Source organism: Myxocyprinus asiaticus, chromosome 43 (assembly GCF_019703515.2).
Source record: "Myxocyprinus asiaticus isolate MX2 ecotype Aquarium Trade chromosome 43, UBuf_Myxa_2, whole genome shotgun sequence".
Lineage (NCBI taxonomy): Eukaryota > Metazoa > Chordata > Actinopteri > Cypriniformes > Catostomidae > Myxocyprinus > Myxocyprinus asiaticus.
In genome coordinates this window covers 35,335,480-35,357,691 of record NC_059386.1, presented here as the reverse complement: position 1 = coordinate 35,357,691, position 22,212 = coordinate 35,335,480, and the positions used below count along the sequence as shown (strand labels likewise).

At 37.1% G+C, this 22,212-nt stretch overlaps 1 protein-coding gene across 1 annotated transcript in view; it reads left to right on the top strand.

Moving 5' to 3' along the window:
* The window catches only part of cntnap3 (contactin associated protein family member 3), a 163,134-nt gene that overhangs the window by 128,478 nt on the left and 12,444 nt on the right, over window positions 1–22,212 (top strand). The window contains exons 14-20 of the mRNA XM_051686355.1: window positions 1,109–1,265; window positions 2,781–2,908; window positions 3,122–3,292; window positions 11,139–11,357; window positions 16,029–16,268; window positions 17,497–17,721; window positions 18,189–18,322. Coding sequence (XP_051542315.1) covers window positions 1,109–1,265; window positions 2,781–2,908; window positions 3,122–3,292; window positions 11,139–11,357; window positions 16,029–16,268; window positions 17,497–17,721; window positions 18,189–18,322 — 1,274 coding nt within the window. The remainder of the gene's footprint in view (window positions 1–1,108; window positions 1,266–2,780; window positions 2,909–3,121; window positions 3,293–11,138; window positions 11,358–16,028; window positions 16,269–17,496; window positions 17,722–18,188; window positions 18,323–22,212) is intronic.

The following is a 22,212-nucleotide window of genomic DNA, read 5'->3' as shown; positions in this document are numbered from 1 at the left end:
GCCTATTTGTTTGTTTTACTCACAAACAAAAAAGCAAGTAATAGCTAAGTATATGTCTTTGACAGTTTTGTTGGTGTTGCTTATATGCCACGTTTTTGCTTATAACTTCCCGAAAAATAAAATAAAATATAAACTTACCTTTATGCAGAAGAGGTGATTATCTTTCAAACGAGCCCACACATAAGGTAATCGGATACAGAGATCATTAGATAATCCACATGCAGCACAATGTTACATATGACCACCAGAAGATGGCGCCAAATACATGGCACAGAATCAATGATGACTCAAATGACACAGAATGAAACTCATTCTGTGAAATCTCATTACTAAAATCATGTCTGCATGCTATACAAACCTTTAGTCATTGTTGTGTTTGCATGTGTAATTAGTTCTTATGTACAATTATTATGTTTTATTTGTTTGGAGATAAATTATATTTGTAATGCTATAACTTTTGATTGCTTTGTCATATCAACACAAAATCTTTCTCGGATAGAGTTGACATGATCGGGAACAAAACAAAAAAGTTTTTCAGAGCCACCTTATTTACACCCAGAGATATATAAATAAATCAGCAGTTTCTTAGGCTGAGAGTCTCAGAATGTATCATAATCTATATCATTAAAAAGTGGCAAAGTTGTCTTTACAATGATACCAAAAACTTGACCCTCCTTGTTTTTTTTTTGTTTTTTTTGTAGAGTTATAAGCCTTTATGGGTATGCCACTGAATCAAGACATTTTTAGAAATACCCTCAGAGCTTAAAGGGTTAACCCAAGGCACAAGCTGAATTGTTGGTTAAGAGCTGTAGATTAATCGTTTCAATAACCACCCGCATGGTTGATTAATCGTCTTGTTAATCAACTAGCAAAATAATCAGAAGCTTTTTGAGCAGTTGAAGCTTTTTAACTTGATATGGCATCTAAAAACGCGTCGCTCCTGTGCGGGACACTGACAAAACAGCAAGACGCAATGGTCAAAGACCTCCATCTAGTGCATGTTTACACAGGACAGCTATTGAAAAACAGTGTGGAAGGACACAAATACTCATTCTGTGTGCAGTTTTATCTCATTTTGGATGCTCTGAGCATGTCTGTCTTGTTGCAGATGGCACCCCATTCACCTGGTGGGTGGGCAGGTCGGGTGAAGCCCACATGTACTGGGGCGGGGCAATCCCGGGCAGTCAGCAGTGTGCGTGTGGACTGCAGGATAACTGTGTGTATCCCGAACACTTCTGTAACTGTGATGCTGACAGCAAAGAGTGGTACTGAATGCAACTCGCTTCATGCAACATAAAATCTGTCCAGAACATGTCAAAGTTATATTTCAACACAAAATATAAACAGAAACATTAGACATTTTGTTTTGCAAAAAGGAATTGAAGCCTGTTTTTAGGACTGTTAAGATATTTTCATTGTGACGTTATTTCCGTGACAATAAAACACATTTCCTTCTAAATTCTCATTACTGTAAAGGCCAAGGTATATATCGTTTATCCATATATCGGTACATCTTCTGCATAGTCGGGAGCTTTGGCCTTCCAAAGAATACCGTTTTTAACCGCGAGCTTGTACGGTTGTTGTGATAATCTTTAGTACAGTCAACGGCAGACGCATGCATTTTCTGCATACTTAGAAAAACATGCAAAACAAATCATCAAAAAATACGTCATCACAAAGGGAGGGATCTCAGCTTTCTAATGACACTTAGATTGAGCTTCTAGTCCACTCAGAGGCCGATATATTTGGTGAAATAACGAGGGTGGTGCATGAACTGAAAATTAGACTGAATGTCTATGGACGAGCACATCTGTGAGGGCTAAAATGCGTTAGAGCGCCACCTACATTTCAGATCGGCATTTTGTGATGGAAAAAATGATAGAGGAAAAAATTCTAGTGCTTGCTGCCACCTAGTGGAATAAAATAAGACTTTTCAAAGTGAGGTAGAGTGAAAAGATTCAGAATTACATGTTTACAACAAAAGATTCTAAACACATACAATATTAATTTTTTTTATTTTATTTGTATTTTTTTTTTATGTGAGCAGACCAAATTTTTGCAATTAGTCCACAGTATCCGTGAATGGTTAGCTTTTAAATTTGAGTGTGAAAAATTGCGGCGGCAGCCCAAAAATGCACCAGAGTTTAAGGGGTAAATAGATTTTGAAATGTAATGCGCTACAGTACTCTTTGTTTTTTAAAAAGTAATTAAATTACAGTTATTCATTTCTTTGTAATTATATTACACCCAACACTGCTCGTACTGTGCACAAGACAAAGCGACACGTGGAAAACCGAATTATACTTTGGTTTTAATGTATACGGATGTTTTTCTTTTAAGTTTGTTCGTAATTCTGATTATTGTTGATTTTCATTGAACGGTTTGAACGGCATGCAATGATTTAGTTTTATTAATCAGCATAAATTTTATTTAACTTTACAAAACAGTCAAATTTAACTGTATAATTCACAATGTTTTTTTTTTTCATTTTAACAGAATTGAGTCTTTACAGTAAAGTTGCCGCAGTTATTGTTTTATTATTATTATTATTATTATTATTATTATTAAACGGGTTGAATCGAAATAATTGTTTGTGGTAGTCTACATTATACCACATATACTGTCAGTTGAGCTTAACTTGTATTGAACCTGGAACATTCCTTTTAATTATGACCTAGACATGTTATTGACAGGTTTCACGAGACTTACCCATTTACAGTCTGATTGAAATCAATCTTATATTGTGTTGTTCTCAAATGTGCTCTGATTATATTTGAAAGGTCTAAAGACTCAGGGATGCTGTCTCATAAAGATCATTTGCCTGTGCGAGCGTTGGCTGTTGGTGATATCAACAGACCCGGTTCTGAAGCGGCCTACAGAGTGGGACCCCTGCGCTGTTATGGTGACAGTAAGTATGATGCAGATTTACCCCGAGCCTCTTAATATCAATCACTCTAATTAGACTGTAAGCATTTACTCTGTCAACCTATACATCAGCTTCCTGTTATAGCACTGGGAAACAGTTTGACACGTGTGCAAATGTGCTTAATGAAAACGATGACATAACGTGGAGTTCCCTGTGAACTGTATAAATGTGATACGCTGTAAATGTTTTCTCCAGATAACTTTTGGAACGCGGCCTTCTTCAACAAAGAGACGTCGTACCTTCACTTTCCCACGTTTCACGGGGAGCTGAGCGCAGATATCTCCTTCCTGTTCAAAACCAGCTCGTCCTCTGGAGTGTTCCTGGAAAACCTGGGAATTAAAGACTTCATTCGGATCGAACTGAGCTGTGAGTTCCCTTTGAGTTCCTCGAAGGTTAAATCTCACGAAAGCGGTCAAGAACATGTCAGGGTCATATTTCATTTTCTCAAAATCAAAAGAAAGAAAAAGGAATGACAATTTGCTTGGCAATTAAGCATAGGGCTGGTTGGTACATTATGAAAATATCCATTTTAAAAATGAACAACAGGGCCCAAACTATGAAGTTCAATTGCTATTTATTGAACCGATAGAATAATCCACACAAACAAAAATTAAATTAAGCAATTGTCATTACTGTAAATACAAAAAAAAATCTCATTCTAATAGTTCTATTGTGTAAAAAAAGATATATAATAAAATAAAATACGATTAAGTATTTAGAAATTGTTGTATTTGTTGTACTGCCTTTAATTTATGATGAAATTAGTTAAACATTCTCACAGTCATTTTTACTACAAAACAATGTGATAATGAGAATTGTATTGGCCTAAAAATAATGTCATATTTGTATTATGACATAATTACATAATTGTAATATTTTTTAAATATTGTAATATATACATTTTTATTGTAATACAGTAATAATGAGAGCAGTAAAATTAAAACATCTGTATCAGTATAAAAACAATCATTGTATTATATCAATTATTATACTAATACTGTATTTTTTTTTACATTATTAAAAGCTATTTATTATATTAATACTGTAATGAGAACTGGGTGGGGAAAATGTGATCAATTGCCCATAAAAATATATATAATTTTTTTTTTCTGTATCAATATTTAAAAAACTGTAATATAAGAATGATTATACTAATACTATATTTTATTACATTAATAAAAATATGTATTATATTAATACGGTAATGAGAAATGCTTAATTGTCCATAAAATAATGTTTTGTTTTGTATCAATATTTTAAAATATTGTGTAAATAATAAATACTTATTATACTAATACAATATCTTATTAAATTAATAAATATTATATATTTTTATTAATGTGGTAATGAGAATTGGGTTGTAAAATGTGCTTAATTGTCCTGAAAATTATCAATCAATCAATAAATATCAATCAAAATTGTCATAATGCAAACAATTGTTATGGTCTTAAAAAAAGGCTTTATTTTCTCTATGTAAACATTTTTTTTCCCCTATGGTTTGTGTTGACATATGACACAGACCTGTGAGATTTTGTGAGATTCATCCCTTTAGAAAATATTTTGCATTTAAATCACCCACAAGAATCAAGATTTGATTTATCAATTGAGCAAATGCATTTCCAACTGTGTGTGTGAGTGTTTGTGTTGGGTTACATATGTTTGTTGAGTATGTCAACAGTCCTGCATATTTATTTATACACCAGAGGGGGAAAAAAATCGAGAGACGTTGTCTGCTGAATATACAGACATCGCCAAATAGTTCCCTCCAGGGAAATTACTGCAGAGTAGCTGTTGAACCAATATGTAGAGATGTGCTGCAGTGTTTGTAATGCGCTCCGATTGAAACCCCTCTCTAAATGATCATGTTAAGACCTTTTGTCATTTTATTAGTAGTGTTTGTTAAAGCAAGCATTACTATTACTTTTGCTCATACGTAGAGAGTCAGATGTTTTCAAAACCACTTTTTCCAAGTATTAAACGTTCAGTGTGTAAGTTGTCCTGCAGTGTTTGTGTTACAGACATGAAAATTAGGCTATATTTAATATAGTCTGAATTGGGCCATGGTGGGAGAACACGTAATTTCCAATATAAAATCCAATTTTGAAATATTGAATTTTGCACAACCTTGCTAAGAACACCCAAATTACCACCTTCAACACTCTATAAAATATAACAAATCTTGTTTGTTTTCTAAGTACTATGTCTCTCACGCCCATGTAATAACCACCGTCCTCCCAATCTCTATAAAGTCCACGTCCTCTGAGTGTGTGCAGGTTTTTATTACACCTCTCCACCACATGATCGCTGTCTATTGCAGAGTGATTAACTGCATAAAAGAGCTAGTAAAATCCTCGACCGTAATGAGTTCACGTGATAGATGATAGTTGAGTATGTGAAGACCTTACAGCACTGGGCGCTTGTTCCTTTATAATGACGAATCCTTCGGCTGCCAGAGTGCAATTAACCTCTCATTATATTGAGACAGAGCTGGGTGACCCATGCGGCCGTACATGAAAGACGTGAACTCAATAGGAGGTTTGTTTTAAAGAAGCGTGCAGGAACATCATGAGATCTGTGGTGCATTGATGGTATTGAAGGAATAGTGCTCACAAAAATGACAAATCTGTCATTATTAACCAATACCTGCCCTCATGCCGATACTGCACGACTATTTTTCACTTTTGTGGAACACAAAAGGAGATGTTTAGGAGAATGTTCACGCTACTCATTTCAGTGAAATGGAAGGAGGCCAGACACTGTCAAGTGTCTTGTCAAAAATGTTATAAAAGCACCATAAAAGTATCATAAATGTAGTTCGTTTGACTCGTGTGCTTTATTCAAAGTCTTCTGAAACTTTGATAGCTTTGTGTGAAAAACTTGAAGAAATTAAAATGCTTTATGCTGAAAATGTTCCCTTCACCCATACATGTAGCTCTTAAATTCCTTTCATGTCCATGTACATTTAATTGTGGTATATGAAGATGCATCGCACCAGGTTTGGCGTCACTGATGCCAAATTTTTGCATTATATTTGTATGTGATATGCGATGTGTTAGGTTCAATAAGTGAAAGTGCAAATTAGATTTGAGAGCTAAAGTCAGTGTTAATTTTCACACTTTTTTTTTCTTTTTATATATGTACTTAACCCTATAACACAATGTGTATCAAATATGATACATAATGACTGACAGCTCCTGTTTCACTCTCTGTTCAAGCCGACAAGCCAAACAATCTATGATATGTAAGTTTTACATGTTTATGGCACCATCTAGTGGTTATTTGTGGGGGGAAAAAGTGGTTTCAATGTCTATATCGATCTATTTAAATGGGCACAAAGTAACTCTTATTTGTGATAAATGACAGCTTATTTTAATAAAGTAAAAGTGATGGTAATTATTTTGTTGTGCTTGGTTAAAATTTTGTATATTATTTTATTTTATCAATAAACATTTCCGTCAGTAATTTTGTTGATGAGATTTTCAGTGATTAACGACTTCAATTTGGATCTGTTTTTCACACAAAGCAATCTTATGACTTTATATAACTTGAAAATAGTGCATGAGATGTCTGGACTACTTTTATATAGTTTTTATGCTACTTTTTTGTCATTTTTATAGCTTGACAGGCCCAGCAGCATAAACATTCTGCTAAACATCTCAGAAGAAAGTAATACAGGTTTTGAATGACATAGGGTGAGTAAATGAAGACAGAATTTTCATTTTTGGGTGAACTATTCAATTATTAAAGAGTTGTTGAGGTGTCATTTGACAAGGCAGTGTCTACATTTCCCAAAATTACTCGCTTGGTTTTTCGTGGCACATTCCCTTCGCAGCAGCAGTTTTACGTTTTGTTGTAGCACACCCTAAGTGTCAGCTTTGGCATGCCAGGTCCCGCGTGCTATGAATAATAATGAGGTCATCACACACCATCAGCATTTTTGCAGAAGAGAGAGTACTGCTTCATGACAGAAGGTGCCTCGTTTCTTAGGCGAGAGAAGTCTTCATTCGAACGCTGTGATATCCTACATATGGGACGGCAGGCGGAGACTGAATTTGGGCTGATTTTCAAACATATGAGAAGACTGAATAATGAAACTTGTTTAATGAGTGGTGTGAACTAGACTTGGGGTGTGATAATGTAGCTACAGGGGAACACTTTCTCCAGTATCTTGGATGAGAAATGTTTGAGTTTATATTGAGGTCTTAGACTTTGATACATCTCAGCAGATCTGAGCACAGTTTGAGACATTTTTGTGACATGTTACAGTGGACTTCAAAAGTTGTTTGCACTGCGTTTTAAGGAAGATGTTCAATAGAAGATAAGCTCAGTCGACAGGATTTGTGGCGTGATGTATTTTACCTTAATAAATAAATAAATAAATATATATTATTTGTAATTATTTAAATATAACTATTTATAATTATTTCAGCACTATATTTAGCATATTTTGCGTTTTTATTAGTGTTGTCAGTCGCACTAAAAATAACTCTCAATCATGATTAATCGCATCATTTTCACAGTTAATCGTGATTAATCGAAGATTTTCAAACTGCTGAAATTTGACTCTATATATACTTCTTTTCCTGTCAAAATGCATGTATTACATCCTTAGGAAAGAAAACAAAATATGTAACTATATATGTTATGCTTTGACATTGTTGTAAGACATTAACACGTTAACTTTGACAGCTCTAGTTATAATTATATAAAGGAGGAACGTGTTGAAATACATTTTTGTGGTAATCAACATTATGCCAGAAATGCTTTCGATTGAGCTTAACTTTGAACCTGGAATATTCCTTTTAATGTCGTTGCTGTCTAGGAGAAACAGCCAAGATATTGAAGAGATCTCAGTTGTGTTCTTTTAGATGTTTTTTATTTCTCACATCAGAACCAGGTGAAAAGCCCTGTCAATCTTTTAATCATTTTCTTTCAATTGAAACAGAATGTAAAACTCTCTCATCTGGAGATGCATTAAAACTTGTTTCAGAAATTATAAGAAAGAAACATTGTTTTCTTGTTGTTCAGTTTCAGTGCTCTGTGTGAAACACAATCTCCTGGCATTATTTTCAAACCATCAAATATCTGAGTAAATTCTAGAGACTGTTGTGTTTGAAAATCCCAGGAGATCAGCAGTTACAGAAATACTCAAACCAGCCCATCTGGCACCAACAATCATGCCACGGTCCAAAATACTGAGATCACATTTTTTCCCCATTCTGATGGTTGATGTGAACATTAACTGAAGCTCCTGAACCGTTTCTGCATGATTTTATGCACTGCACTGCTGCTACACGATTGGCTGATTAGATAATTTTCACACACAACAGTCTTTAGAAGTTACTCCAAATGGTGCTAAAAACAAAAAACATCCAGTGAGCGGCAGTTCTGTGGATGGAAACGTCTTGTTGATGAGAGAGGTCAACAGAGAATGGCCAGACTGGTTCGATGGTAACTCAGATAACCGCTCTGTACAATTGTGGTGAGAAGAATAGCATGTCAGAATGCTATTCTGAGATGCGGGTTGGAGCTGTTTTGGCGGCATGAGGGGGACCTACACAATATTAGTCAGGTGTTGTGGCTGATCGGTGTATATCAAACAGTATCCACCTCTATCAAACTTCATTGGTGAACAGATCAGCTGAATGTAAACAAGTTCACTGAAACTTAGGTAAGATACAAACAGACATTTTCAGATGTATTTATTGTGAACATCGAAGTGTTTGTTAAGAGTGACTTGTTTTATGTTTTCATTAAAAAGTGCCTTCTCATTAGGGGACCTGGGTAGCTCAGCGAGTATTGACGCTGACTACCACCCCTGGAGTCACGAGTTCGAATCCAGGGCATGCTGAGTGACTCCAGCCAGGTCTCCTAAGCAACCAAAATGGTCCGGTTGCTGGGGAGGGTAGAGTCACATGGGGTAACCTCCTCATGGTCGTGATTAGTGGTTCTCGCTCTCAATGGGGGGTGTGTAAAGTTGTGCGTGGATCGCAGAGAGTAGCATAAGCCTCCACATGCTGCGAGTCTCCGTGGTGTCATTCACAGAGAGCCATGTGATAAGATGCACGAATTGACGGTCTCAGAAGTGGAGGCAACTGAGACTTATCCTCCGCCACCCGGATTCATGTGAGTAACCGCGCCACCACGAGGACCTAGTAAGTTGTGGGAATTGGGCATTCCAAAATTGGGAGAAAAGGGGATACAATTTTTAAAAAGTGCCTTTTCGCATCACTTGAATAAGAGCGCGCACTCTCTATCACACGCACAGTGAGTGTTATAAGTGAGGGAGACACGCAAAGCAAAGCTGGTTAAAATTAAACTGATACGCTAGGTTTAAATGACAAACGAACACGTATTTATGACATGTGTCCATGTATGACTACAGGGAGCACTTCATTATGAAAACAAGCAAATTCTGGGCATTTAAGGCGATTTAGAAATCTCAGTCTGACTTTAAGGGGGTAAGGACGTATTGTCACCCTAAACAAGCAGATGTTACAGCTTTTCCTACTTTCATTAAAACTTTTGGACAGTTCTGCAGCTTCTTTTGATGATGGTGAATGCTCTGACATTGCAATCCACGTATATATCTTCTCCCTCGTAACGAATATTATCCATAACGAGCATATTAAACATGATTGTCACTAGAGGGCTGTAGCAATTAAGGAGGTAAAGGAGGAAGCTGGGACCGGCTTGACAAACACATAGACATTTAATGACACTTTTCATCATATAAAGCAACAAAAACACACACTGCTTTTCAGCCAGCTGCGTCAAATCTTAAAAACACTCAGACACGCGGACAAGTTTCGTACATCTCTCTCCCATCTGCCGCTGTCTCTTCTCCTTAAATATTCCCGCCTCCCCTCGCTGGAATGCGATTCGGTGTGGCACGCAGGTGGAAGTCATTCACCACATATCTTCCTGGCCTTGCTCTGCCCAGACGCCGCTCGGCTCCGCCCTGCTCACCACATACCCCTATTGCCGAACTCAGGTCGGGGATTTCTCCAGCCTGTGACCTACCCCCCCACCATTTCTAGGGAGGGAGCATCGATGGGTCACACCGGTCTCCGGATCTGACCTGTGCATGCCTGGGAGGGGGAACAGTGTGAAATAGAGAAAGGAAGAGGGGGGGCAGGAATAACAAAAGGGAGAGAGAAAGCAGAGAGGAGAGAGAGAGGAGCTCGCTGGCCCCAGTTACGCCGTAGAGTGGTTCTCGTCCGCTGTCCTGCTTCCGTCCGCGATGCCGGGTGACGGCACTGGACCCCTTAGCCATTCCTTCCGGTTGCCGGTTGACATGGGGCTCCAGTGCAACCGGATCGAACACTCCCTTGGCGTCGCGAACCCCAGTCAGCACTGAGGACTCCGGAAGACGCATCCTTCCTCCTACCGGGTTTCGGCACCTGTGTAACAATTAACGATGGCAAAGGAGGAAGCTGGGACCGGGTTGACAAACACTCAGACATTTATTGTCAAAGACCTTTCAGTGTTCCACAATAAGACTTTTTAGCCGTACATTCAACATATTGCATAGTGCATATTCAGCACCCGCACTTCTGACACGCAGACCCACACAGACAGCTTCACGTGTCTCTCTCTCCCATCTGCTGCTTTCTCTTCTCCTTAAGTACTCCTGGCGCCCCTTGCTGGAACGCGAGACCAGTGTGGCACACAGGTGAAAGTCATTTGCCACTTATCTTCCCGGCCTCGCTCTGCTCAGATGCCGCTCGGCTCCATCCTGCTCATCACAAGGGTGAAATGCAACTGTCGTATCCGCAGGTCGGAGACGGTGAAACGAGGGTGTTTTTGTCTGTCAGTCATTGATGCTCAGAATTTGGGCAGTCCAAGATGGTCACTTGAACACTTCCGGTGGCTTCACCTCCTGCAGGCAGTTTACCATAGCATCAGTGATCCAGTTCTATATATACTGTATATCAGCGAGTCCGACACATTTTGGAACGCAACAACACACGAGATCAAGCTTGTGTGGCTAGAAACATCTGTGTTCACATCGGCCTTTATGAATATAACCTTACTGTAAAGTGTTACCAAAAAATGCTATGTATATAAAGTAATTAATTTACTTTAACCCTAATTTTAAGATAAATAAATGCTGCTAAAAAAAAATCATTATATCTAATTCATAAACTAATGTTTGCATATATAATCTTATACTGTACATTGTATAAAAAAAAATAATTTTCCTTTCCAGCACCAACTGAAGTGGTCTTCTCATTTGACGTTGGCAACGGTCCACTGGAGGTGAGAGTTGAGATGCCCGCTGCTCTGAATGATGATCGCTGGCATCACGTGAGAGCTGAACGAAATGTAAAGGAAGCCTCGCTATATGTGGACCATCATCCTGGAGCCATCCAGAAAGCCCCAACAGACGGACACATTCATCTCCAACTCAACAGCCAATTATTTGTAGGTAGGAAGAACATTTATTAGATGTTCCCTATGAAGTATATAATTCTCTGCCCTGTGTGCTGGAGTCATACCACCTGGATAGTGTTTGCCTGAATTGGATTTAATTTCGATGATTATTTGTCTCTTTGGATGAATCTCATGAAATCTGTCTAGAAAATGGCCTGGTCATATTTCAGCCTGAAATCAAAAGAAAAAAAGGGCATCATATTTTGTTGTTAGTTACTGTACTTTAATGAGAAAAAACATGTTATTATTAATATTGTACATTAACTGGGTAACATTTTACATTGAAGGAATGTTCTGGGGTTTAGTACAAGTTAAGATCAGACAACAAAATCTTTTGGTATAATGTTGATTACCACAGAAAATTATTTCGACTCGATTATTTAAAAAAGAAAATCAAAACGTGATTACAGTACGGTACTTACAATGGAAGTCAATGGGGCTAGTATAAACTTTAAAATACACACTGTTTCAAAAGTATAGCCACAAGATGTAAAAATTATACGTGTTAATGTGATTTTTAGCGATTTTAGATTAACGTTCGATTTGTTAAGTAAATACATTAGGTATCATGATATAACAATGAGCAATCTTTTTTATTTATTTATTTATTTTTTTTACTGCATTTATTAATCTGGGATAAAGTTTCTTAATTTATCAGAATTTTATTTTTCATTGTTAATGTTTGTTCATAATGCTTTATTAATGTTAATATATTATTAATGAAAAAAGTGTTAGTATATGTAGAAATTAACATTAGCCAAGATTAATAAATAATCTAGAACTGTAGTACTGTTCATTGTTAACTCACATTAACTATTGCGTTAACAAATGTTAACGAATACAATCCATTAATTGTTATCCATTAAATTACAGTAATGAGAACTGGGGGGAGAAATGTGCTTAAAGGAATGTTCAGATTTCAATACATAATGTTGATTACCACACAAAAAATTTAATAAATACATTCGACTCGTCCCTCCTCTTTTTTGGGGGGGTGGGGGGGGCGGGATTTTCTCCCCTTTTCTCCCCAATTTGGAATGCCCAATTCCCAATGCGTTCTAAGTCCTTGTGGTGGCGTAGTGACTCGCCTCAATCCGGGTGGCGGAGGACGAATCTCAGTTGCCTCCGCGTCTCCGGCGTTACCACGGAGACATAGTGCGTGTGGAGGATTCGCGCTATTCTCCACGGCATCCACGCACAACTCACCACGTGCCCCACCGAGAGCAAGAACAACATTATAGCGACCACGAGGAGGTTACCCCATGTGACTCTACCCTCCCTAGCAACCAGGCCAGTTGGTTGCTTAGGAGACCTGGCTGGAGTCACTCAGCACGCCCTGGATTCGAACTCGCGACTCCTGGGGTGGTAGTCAGTGTCTTTACTCGCTGAGCTTTCCTACAATTTGGTAACACCTTTTTTCCCCGTTGCCTCATTTTGATTGTGTTGAAGCAACGCTTTTAGCACTGGCATGTCAAAACTTTGTTTTAACAACATTTCCAACTTTGCATTCTTCACATACATTACACAAATTATTATATCACACAGCTGGCACGCTGAGGTGTTTGCAAAAACGAATTAGCACTAAACCGCTAAGCACTAATATATGCAGAGCGCATTATTACTGTATTTATAGCCTGTCAGCTGCAGCAGAGAACACAGAAAAAAAAAAACAATATTCTTGCTGAAGCAATTACCATATAAAGGACAAAACCGCTGTGAAAACACTGACAGCTTAAAATGACAGAAATTCCAATAAATAAAAAAAAAAGGCCAGTTGTTGTTTGTTTCAAATGGGCGGATCGGATCCAGCAAACAATCCTCAAACCCTTGAGAAGGTTACGCTGTCTGCGGCGGGCTATAGGAGGTAGGTTGATTGATAAAAGACATCTTTTTTTGTTGCATCTTCCCTTCTGTAACTTTGTTGTCATCATATCGTCATTTCAATGGATTTTGTGCTTTCTCAAATATTTGACAGATGTATGTTTTACATAAATGATGCTTGATTCAATCCTTTAACAAAATTCACATTGTTGATGGCACAAAAACAAAAGAGTTCTGTAGATAATGGAAAATCATGCCGTTAGTTCAGATTTTATACTTGCTCTGCCAACATTTTCACTGGCCCCACCACAAAAACACAAATACAAATTATTTTTAGCAACCTACTTTTATGTGTCACTCCAGGCGTGAGCTTTACATTTTGTGTTGTTTTTTATTATTATTATTATTATTATTATTATTATTATTATTATTATTTTATACACACAATACTTTGTGTTATCATTATTTTAATTTGGAAAAATAGCTAGAAATCACACAGCTAGTAAAAGCTATATGGAGGGCCAAATTAATCTTTTTTTTATTTATTTTTTTTATTAAATAAATCTTTAAATACAAAATGAAATCATTGATTAATGATTAAATCACTGAATAAACCAATAAATGTCCCCTGTATTTCATTTTAGCACTAGTTTGCATCCATTTTAATTTTAACATTATCTTTGGGTTGATTTTTCATATAAGCACAAGCTTCGAGGGTTTTTTTTATTTATTTTTTTCAGTGTAACTTATCGGCACATCACTCAATGAAAGTAAAGATGAAATAACTAAAAAATAATCATTAAATATTTAAATAATTCAATACATAATTTGTTAAAAAGCTATAAAAGTATTATTTTATCATTATTTTTAATTATAAAGTAATTTGTCCATCCATACATTGCAGCTATACATTCATAAACACTTTTTGCTGGAAAATTATGGAGCGGCAAATTACTCAAAATTAAATTATTCAATACATGTTTATAAATATGAATAAATCATTAAATAAATGATGTATTTAATGTATTGAGGGACGTGCCAAAAACGGTGATCTTAAAGTTGCTATATGTAATATTTTTACTGTACTAAATCATACAATTACCATATGTCATTAGAGAATTAGGAAACATGCTAAGTTGAAATACTGGCTTCTCCGATAACAATGCTACAGCCAGTATATTCTACATTGAAGTTTCCATTCCGGGCCGGAATTTCTGTTTATGTTTTGGCCTGTGTGATCCCGCCCACTGCCCACTCACCAATAGTATTTCAACACCGCCGGGTTGCCAGATTTGAACAAGTTTGCAGACAAACAACACTGCGTGCTGCAGCCATGGAAGCCAGCAAACAAACTGGATCAGAGATAACAGATTCCACCCGACCTAAAAAGCCTCGCCATCCGTCTAAAAACCACCATGACCAGAGGTGTAGTAAAACATGGATAAATATTGGAGATGCCTTTGGAAGATGGAGACAGCTTAAAGCCCAGAAATCCTTTAAAACGGATGCTGAGTTGGCTAATTTGCATGTCAACATTCTGGCAACCCGCATGAGCTTCGAGTCTGGGGCGGGGCAGACAACTCTCCAATATTTTGAATTTGGACTGCAGTACCCATTTCAAACGCTTGTTGTCGATCTTGCATATAGCACCTTTTAAATTGTTTTTTTTTAAATTGAATGAAAACAAGTTCTGTCATTTTATAATATGATTAGTTTTATTTCGATAATTATTTATACATAATATATCATTATATATATTGTAGAGCCGAGGAGGGCGGGGCCGGGCTGGAATGAGACACACCCGGTCCCCAGTCAGCCTGATGGGGCGCGCGAGGGATAAAGGCGCTTTAGTAAATTATTATTTAAGTTGTCAAGCCGGTTCTCGCCTCCTCCTTTCCACCGAACCCCCTTACGCTGGTGCCGAAACCCGGGAAAGGAGGAGGTGAGAACCGGCTTGACAACTTAAATAATAATTTACTAAATAACTTAAACAAAACACACAACTATAAACACACAGTACAGCTGTCTGTAATTCTCTCTCTCTCGAACTGTCGTCCCCGGCCGCCTTTATCCCTCGCGCGCCCCATCAGGCTGTTTGGGGACCGGGTGTGTCTCATTCCAGCCCGGCCCCGCCCTCCTCGGCTCTACAATATATGTTTATTTATTTTGAGTAATTTAGCCCTTCATACTATCGTTGAGTGACGTCCCTATAACAGTAACCTGGAAAATTTAAATTAAAAGAAATGAAGCTTGTGCTTCAATAAAAAAAATTCCCAAAGATTATACTAAAATTTAAATGGAAGCGAAATAGTGCTAAAAGTAATACAAGGAGCATTTATTAATTGATTTAATGATTGATTTAATGATTTTATAATTTTAACAAATTCATTATGTATTTAAATATTTATTTTAATTATTTAATTTGTAGTAATTTGGCACTCATACGGTGCAAAACATAGCAGATTTTTTTGTCATTTTTAACCCTTTCAAACTGATCTGATGTTTCAAAGAATATCACTAGTCATTATTTTAATTTTGGCCAAACCTCATCTATGTCAACTAACAAGATACTGTTATTCTATTTACATATTCTGCAAGCCATAAAAACCCTCCTTAGGGGTCGTTCAGGCTGAATACGTTCTATTGCTGAAAAAGCATTGCAACGAATATATTAGAATGTAGGTGCCTCGAGACATGTTTTTAAAAGTTCTTCAACTTTTCAACTTGGCATGGCATCTAAAAGACATGACTGACCTGCACGAGATGCTGGATAACAGTGAGAAACATTGTGTGAATGGCCCCTTACTGTTGAGCCCTGTCTGTTTGTATTCAATTCTATCTTCAGGTGGAACTGCTTCCAGACAGAAGGGTTTTCTGGGCTGCATTCGCTCGTTGAAGCTGAACGGAAAGACTTTGGATTTGGAGCAGAGGGCGAAGATCACGCCTGGAGTGACGCCCGGATGTCCTGGACACTGTAGTAGCTACGGGGATCTGTGTCAGAATCAAGGGACCTGCATGGAGAAATACAATGGCTTTAACTGTGACTGCAGCCTCTCGCCATTCATTGGAACATTCTGTCATAAAGGTATGGCAACTTACATCGACGGCTTCCCACATTTTGCTGAAAAGGTGCTAAGAAATGGCACTATTGATACTATCACAGTGATTCTCAACTGGTGTTTTGCAACCTGAAACACTATAAAAATCTGTTATAGTGTCGGGGCAACTAGTGCATCAAGTTATTATCATGCATAGTTAGGATAGCTAAATAAATAGTCTTATCAACTGTTAAATCCGAGGTGAAAACACTTCCCATATCTTTTGTTGTTCAGGTCAATGGTTGTGCATCTAATCAAACACTATGGCATTTTTGCCACAAATTCATCTATCACTTGATAATATAGCAGTTCAAGTGCTATTGTCTTTCAAAAACTTTTGTTTGTCAGATTCGCCCTAAATTTGGTATACATCATCTACAGACCCTCCTGACAAAAAGATGTTAAAATAATTGTTATTTGTTTAGTTGTTTGGAAGATATAAGCCAATACGTTTTTGGGTGTGGTCCATAATGACTAATTGGCCTGTATCTTGTGAGTGCAATATTCAAACTCAACAAAACTTATTACACATAGACAACAGATCATTATAAGGTAACATGCCAAATTCCATAAACTTTTGATTCTAGGGGGAGCTAAGACTTAAGAAAATCCTAATTGTGCAATTGATCAAAGCAGTTGATTTCATACATCAAAACAAGAGTATTGACGGCATGCACAGGATCTATTCTGTCGAATTTGATTACTTTGGTCATCTTCTCTACACATGTTCTTGGACTCCAATAATTGCCCCTTGCAGCTATTAGTGTTGGTTAGGTGTGTAAGGCTGGTAAATCACACTTTTGTCATTTATGCATGTTTAAAATTGAAAATTGTCCTATTCATCTTATGTCACGTTAATTACTTTGCATATTGTTGGGTCTTTGCATTTCATGGTACTGTTATTGAAGATCAATGTTTGATTTTAGAGACATTTTTGTTTACTTTTGCATGATTTTGGTTATTTGTTTGGTCACCAATGTAAAATCTGGATCTTAAAGCAAAACCAGTTGGAAACCACTGTTATATAAAGCATTATAAGTATCTTTAGAGGTACAAGCTTCAAGTAAAGTGTTATCAGTATAGGATTACAGTCAGTTTTACACCAGCAGTCCATACGAATTTGGCTTTTGGTCTTCTTACAGTGATGTTATACCAGTTTATGCTAGTTTTGTGTAGGTATAATCCTAATTTTCTTGCATTTAATCTCACTTTCAGAAGTTTCTGCCTTCTTCAAACCTGGAACGTCAGTCACGTACACATTTAAAGAGCCGTATGAGCTGAACAGGAACATCAGCGCGCAGTCATCCTCCATCTTCTCTGATTTAACGCTGAGAGCGGAGAACATCTCACTGAGCTTCAGAACGAGTCAATCGCCCGTGATGCTGCTTTACGTCAACTCATACTACAGAGAATACCTTGCCCTCCTGCTCAACAGAAATGGTTTGAAACGCTCTAATCTTCCTCGTTTCATTCAGTGCACCGTGAGCACATTCATATGGATTAGTGTGAGTCAGTACAGCTGTGAGCAAATGTTAAAAACCAGTCAAATCACCATGACAAGTTTTTCTTTATTTTCTTCTTCTTTTTTTTTTTTTCAGAAAATGTAAAATCTAGCTTTACAGCTTATTATTTTGATAAATAATTGTGAATCTCACAGGTGGTGAAATTTCTGGTAGGATACAGACTGCTAATTCCCCCATAAACTGAAAATTAGTTTTAGCATCTTGTGTTTTCATAGGGGATAACATGTTAATCCTCTTACGAGAGAAAGCTTTGTAGTTGTTGAAATACCAAACACTTGTGTTGCATGTTGATGTCATTGTTTGTCTCAGATGTTTACTGTGTTTAACTGAGACTTTCATACTGTAAACAGCATGTTGAGAAATGTTATGCTCTCCGTTCTGAAGGACATCTGGACGTCAAGTATAAACTACAGCACAACAGAGACGCCGAGGTTTTCCGAGCAAGCCCGAGGAACCTTGCCAATGGACAGCTACACAGAGTTAGCATCAGGAGAGTCGCAGAATCGCTCAGTATTCAGGTACTGCAATGGATTTGAAGGAAGCCGGTGGAAGTCTGCCTCTATACATTTGGCATCAAAGTAGGGACTGTTAAATGAATATTGTAGGTTAGGGCTGCATGATTGTGACTAAATCATAATTGATTATTATTCCCATTTATATTGTAATTGCATTTAGTTTTGATTGATAGATTTTTCGTTAAAATCCTTATTTGTAGTTGATCAATTGCAAATGTCATATTAGTTATGCCAGTTACACATTCAAAAGTTTGTTCATGAATTACTTAATTGCTATATGAAACATCAGTATAGACTAGTTCCCTAAACGGTCAACTGCGCATTGGCCATCATGGAAGCATAAAAAACAAAACTGTTATTCAAATTTTGAACAAGTTATACAAAGATGTTCAAGCATTGCAAAAACACACATTTTGACATGATTAGACGTACATGGACTGCTTTAATTGACACGTTTCACAATTAGTTGATTGTGGCAACTGTAATTGTAATCTCGATTATTTATTCGATTAAAGGTGCACTCAGCGATTCCTGAGAAACACTGTTGATATTCTAACTCAGCTGCCAAAATAAATACCCCCCCCCGTTCCTTCAGTGCTCCTTTGGAAGCTCCATACCCCAAATTCATGCACGCAAATTCATTCCTTTTACCTCTCAGTGGTCCTTCCACCGCTGAAAAGCCTTGCCAATGTTGACGCGGCTCCTAGCCCTTGACTTATCATAATCCTTCTTTTTTAGTTTATACTCGTCTGACATTTTTCTCTTGGTCTGTTTCTCAGCCATTTGTCCTCCTTGGAGTTTAGAAAGTTCGCATCAGCCAAATTTTCCATCGCTCATCTAATGAATTTCCCTCTCGCTCTGCCCCCACCCCGCATCATCGTGCACGCTCAAGAACCACCCCCTGTTGCTGACTGGCTGGAGTAGTGTTGTGTGGATCGGTCTGATCCACTTTGTTTTTGTCCCATTTACAGAGCCAAGGCTGTGTACAAATACTAGATTTTTTTTTCAGCCCACCCACAGAACGGACAGCTAGCAGACTGTGAGGAGATATTTGCAGAATTTGACAAAGTGTATTGGGTTAGAATTACTGAGTGCAACCCTATTTTAGGTTATTTTCAACCTAATGTTGCCAAGCATGATTTTGATTTCCAAACAATAATTTCAAGGGTGTATAAATTAAAGGGAAGCACGTTTACAGTAATGCACTAACAATGGAAGTTTAGCAGGGAAGCGTATTGCAAGAAACATTTAAAATATGCAGCTATCAAACCGTTTAGAAAGTAGAACCATAAAACTTAAACATTACATGTGTTAGCATGAGTCTGGTGAGATACAAAACCAGTTCTGTGTACATTTATATCCAATCTTTCAGAGTATTTGTAACAAATTACAAATACTCTTGCTACTGTAAGTGTTTTTTTTTTTTTAAGGATTGTACTTTAGTAAGTAGTTTAATAAAAGTTGGCTGTCAAAAATAAGTTAGAGGATATTTTTCATTCCTTTTGGCCATAAAAGGGAATGTGAATTACAATATGTATGCTACATTTTGCAGTGTACAGTGTTTATTAAAAGCCATAGGATACACAACTCAATACTCACTACTCTTGAGTACTTTTAAATGAGCTACTTTTTCACTTAAGTAGTTTTTAAGACAGGTACTTTTACTGTACTCACACTACATTTTTGGGAAATAGCAGTACTTTTAATTGATTTTTCAGTACTCTTTCCATCCCTGCTTTCAGCTCATACCATGACCAGCTAATAAAGTAAATAGTTACTTTTGGAATTGCTGGCATAATGACTGTTTCAAACAGGTTTTCGCCTGTTTTCTATTGGTCCACCAAACAGATAATCCCGCCCCAAACTCACTGTGTAAGGCTGGGCGGGCTGTTCAGAACAAACAGAACAATGTTTTAAAAGTGCCACTAAGTCATAGTGTTTACACCCTTGAGGGAGATCAACTACCCATGGGTAAAAATATTGGTAACACTTTCTATGAAGCCCACATTTATAATGCATTAGCGATGTCTCATAATACAACTTATAATGTTATTATAACCACAATTATAATACATTATAATACTTACCTATTTAGAGTATAATGCATTATGCAGAAGGTATAATGTATTATATATATTTGTAATATATAATAGGTATGATTTAAGTAAACTGACAAAGGCAATGTCTTCTTATAAGTATCCATAATATATTTTTAAGTGGTTATAAGACATTACAAGTCAAGCTGGAAGTTCTATACATTACACATGCACAAAATACACAATAACACACATTCAATGTGAATTGAGATTAGGAATAACACTTGCAAAGCTACAAGGAAAAAAAATATGTATGTTGGTCACACATGTAGCCTTCTTGGGTGTAAACACACTTAAGAATAAAATGGAACGGATGGAACGCCCCTCTGCGTTCTGGTGATTCCTCTGTCCCCCGGCGGACGGCCACGGCTGCTCCTTTGGGTGGACGGCAGTGTCGAGGACTCCACGACAGCGCATCCCTCCTCCTTCCCGGGTTTCGGCACCAATGTAACAGGGTAATGTGGGCAAGGAAGCAGCGGGAACCAGCTGAATAGTCAAAGTAATATTTTAATTAAAAAACACAAACAAACACACACACGGCAGCTGCGTGTGGCTCTCTCTCTCCCGAACTGCCACATCCGGCTGCATTTATCCCTCTCCTCGGCTGATTAGCCCGATTGGGGGCCGGGAGTGTGTAGTCACGGCCCAGCACCGCCCTCCATCACACTTTTGTAATTGTAATGTATTGTATGTTACAAGTATATGTTGTGGCTGTTTATAAGCAGATATTGCTTTTGTAACTTAAAGCAGGCAAAGAGCACATATAATATGATCACGTCAAAGTCTTTTGACTGTTTACACTATACAGCACTTATACCTTTAACTTTATTAACTTCAATTGGATGTTGCTTGTGTTATAATGCATTATACTCTTTAAGTACAACTATGAATAGGGGAAGTCTTATAATGAATTATAACTGTATTTATAATCATTTATGAGAAGTTATAAGTTATTATAAGGTGTATTATGAGAAATTACGAATGCAGTATAATGCATTTATAATGCCTTAACAATGCATTATAAATATGGGCTTCATAGAAAGTTCTACCAAAATATTGATTTGCCAATTAATCGTGATGTTCATTAACTGAAGCTCCTGACCCATATCTGGATGATTTTATGCACTGCACTGCTGCCACACGATTGTATGGTGTGTGTGTGTGTGTGTGTGTGTGTGTGTGTATATACATATATATATATATATATATATATACACACACACTCAATATAAAGAAACAGAATCGAATCAATTTGTTTCAGAATCGAAATTTAATCGAGAGTTTTTGAATTGCAACCCTAAAATCAACTTACTTATATTTGACTCTGCATATTAAACTGGCATACGAATAAGTATTTTAATATGGAATAAACAGTCAATAACACCTTTAAAATGCTACAAAATACATAAGCATTTTAAACAAAGTCCTTGAGGTAATTAAAGTTTGTGCAAAGATTCATAAGTTTAAAATGAAGTATTTGTTAAAAATGTGAGTTTGATTTCAGCATCCAAGTGAAATATCAAGTAGTCTGTGTTGCACTGCAGCTCTTGATACACGACACGCGCTGGTCAATAAATCGTCAATAGTGTGTGCTGGAGCTTTGCTCTGTCAGTAACCCTGCCAATTCATCTGAAACTGAACCATCATTACACTTTGAATACACACGCATCCATCCAGTCTCAGCATTTTGCTGGGTTCTGGAGTCAGCGAGTGGCCGATGTTTGACAGTGTGCAATGACATGTTTTAAATCACTTTGAAGAGCAATCTTAATTTTAAAAAAAATACTTGCAGGTGAA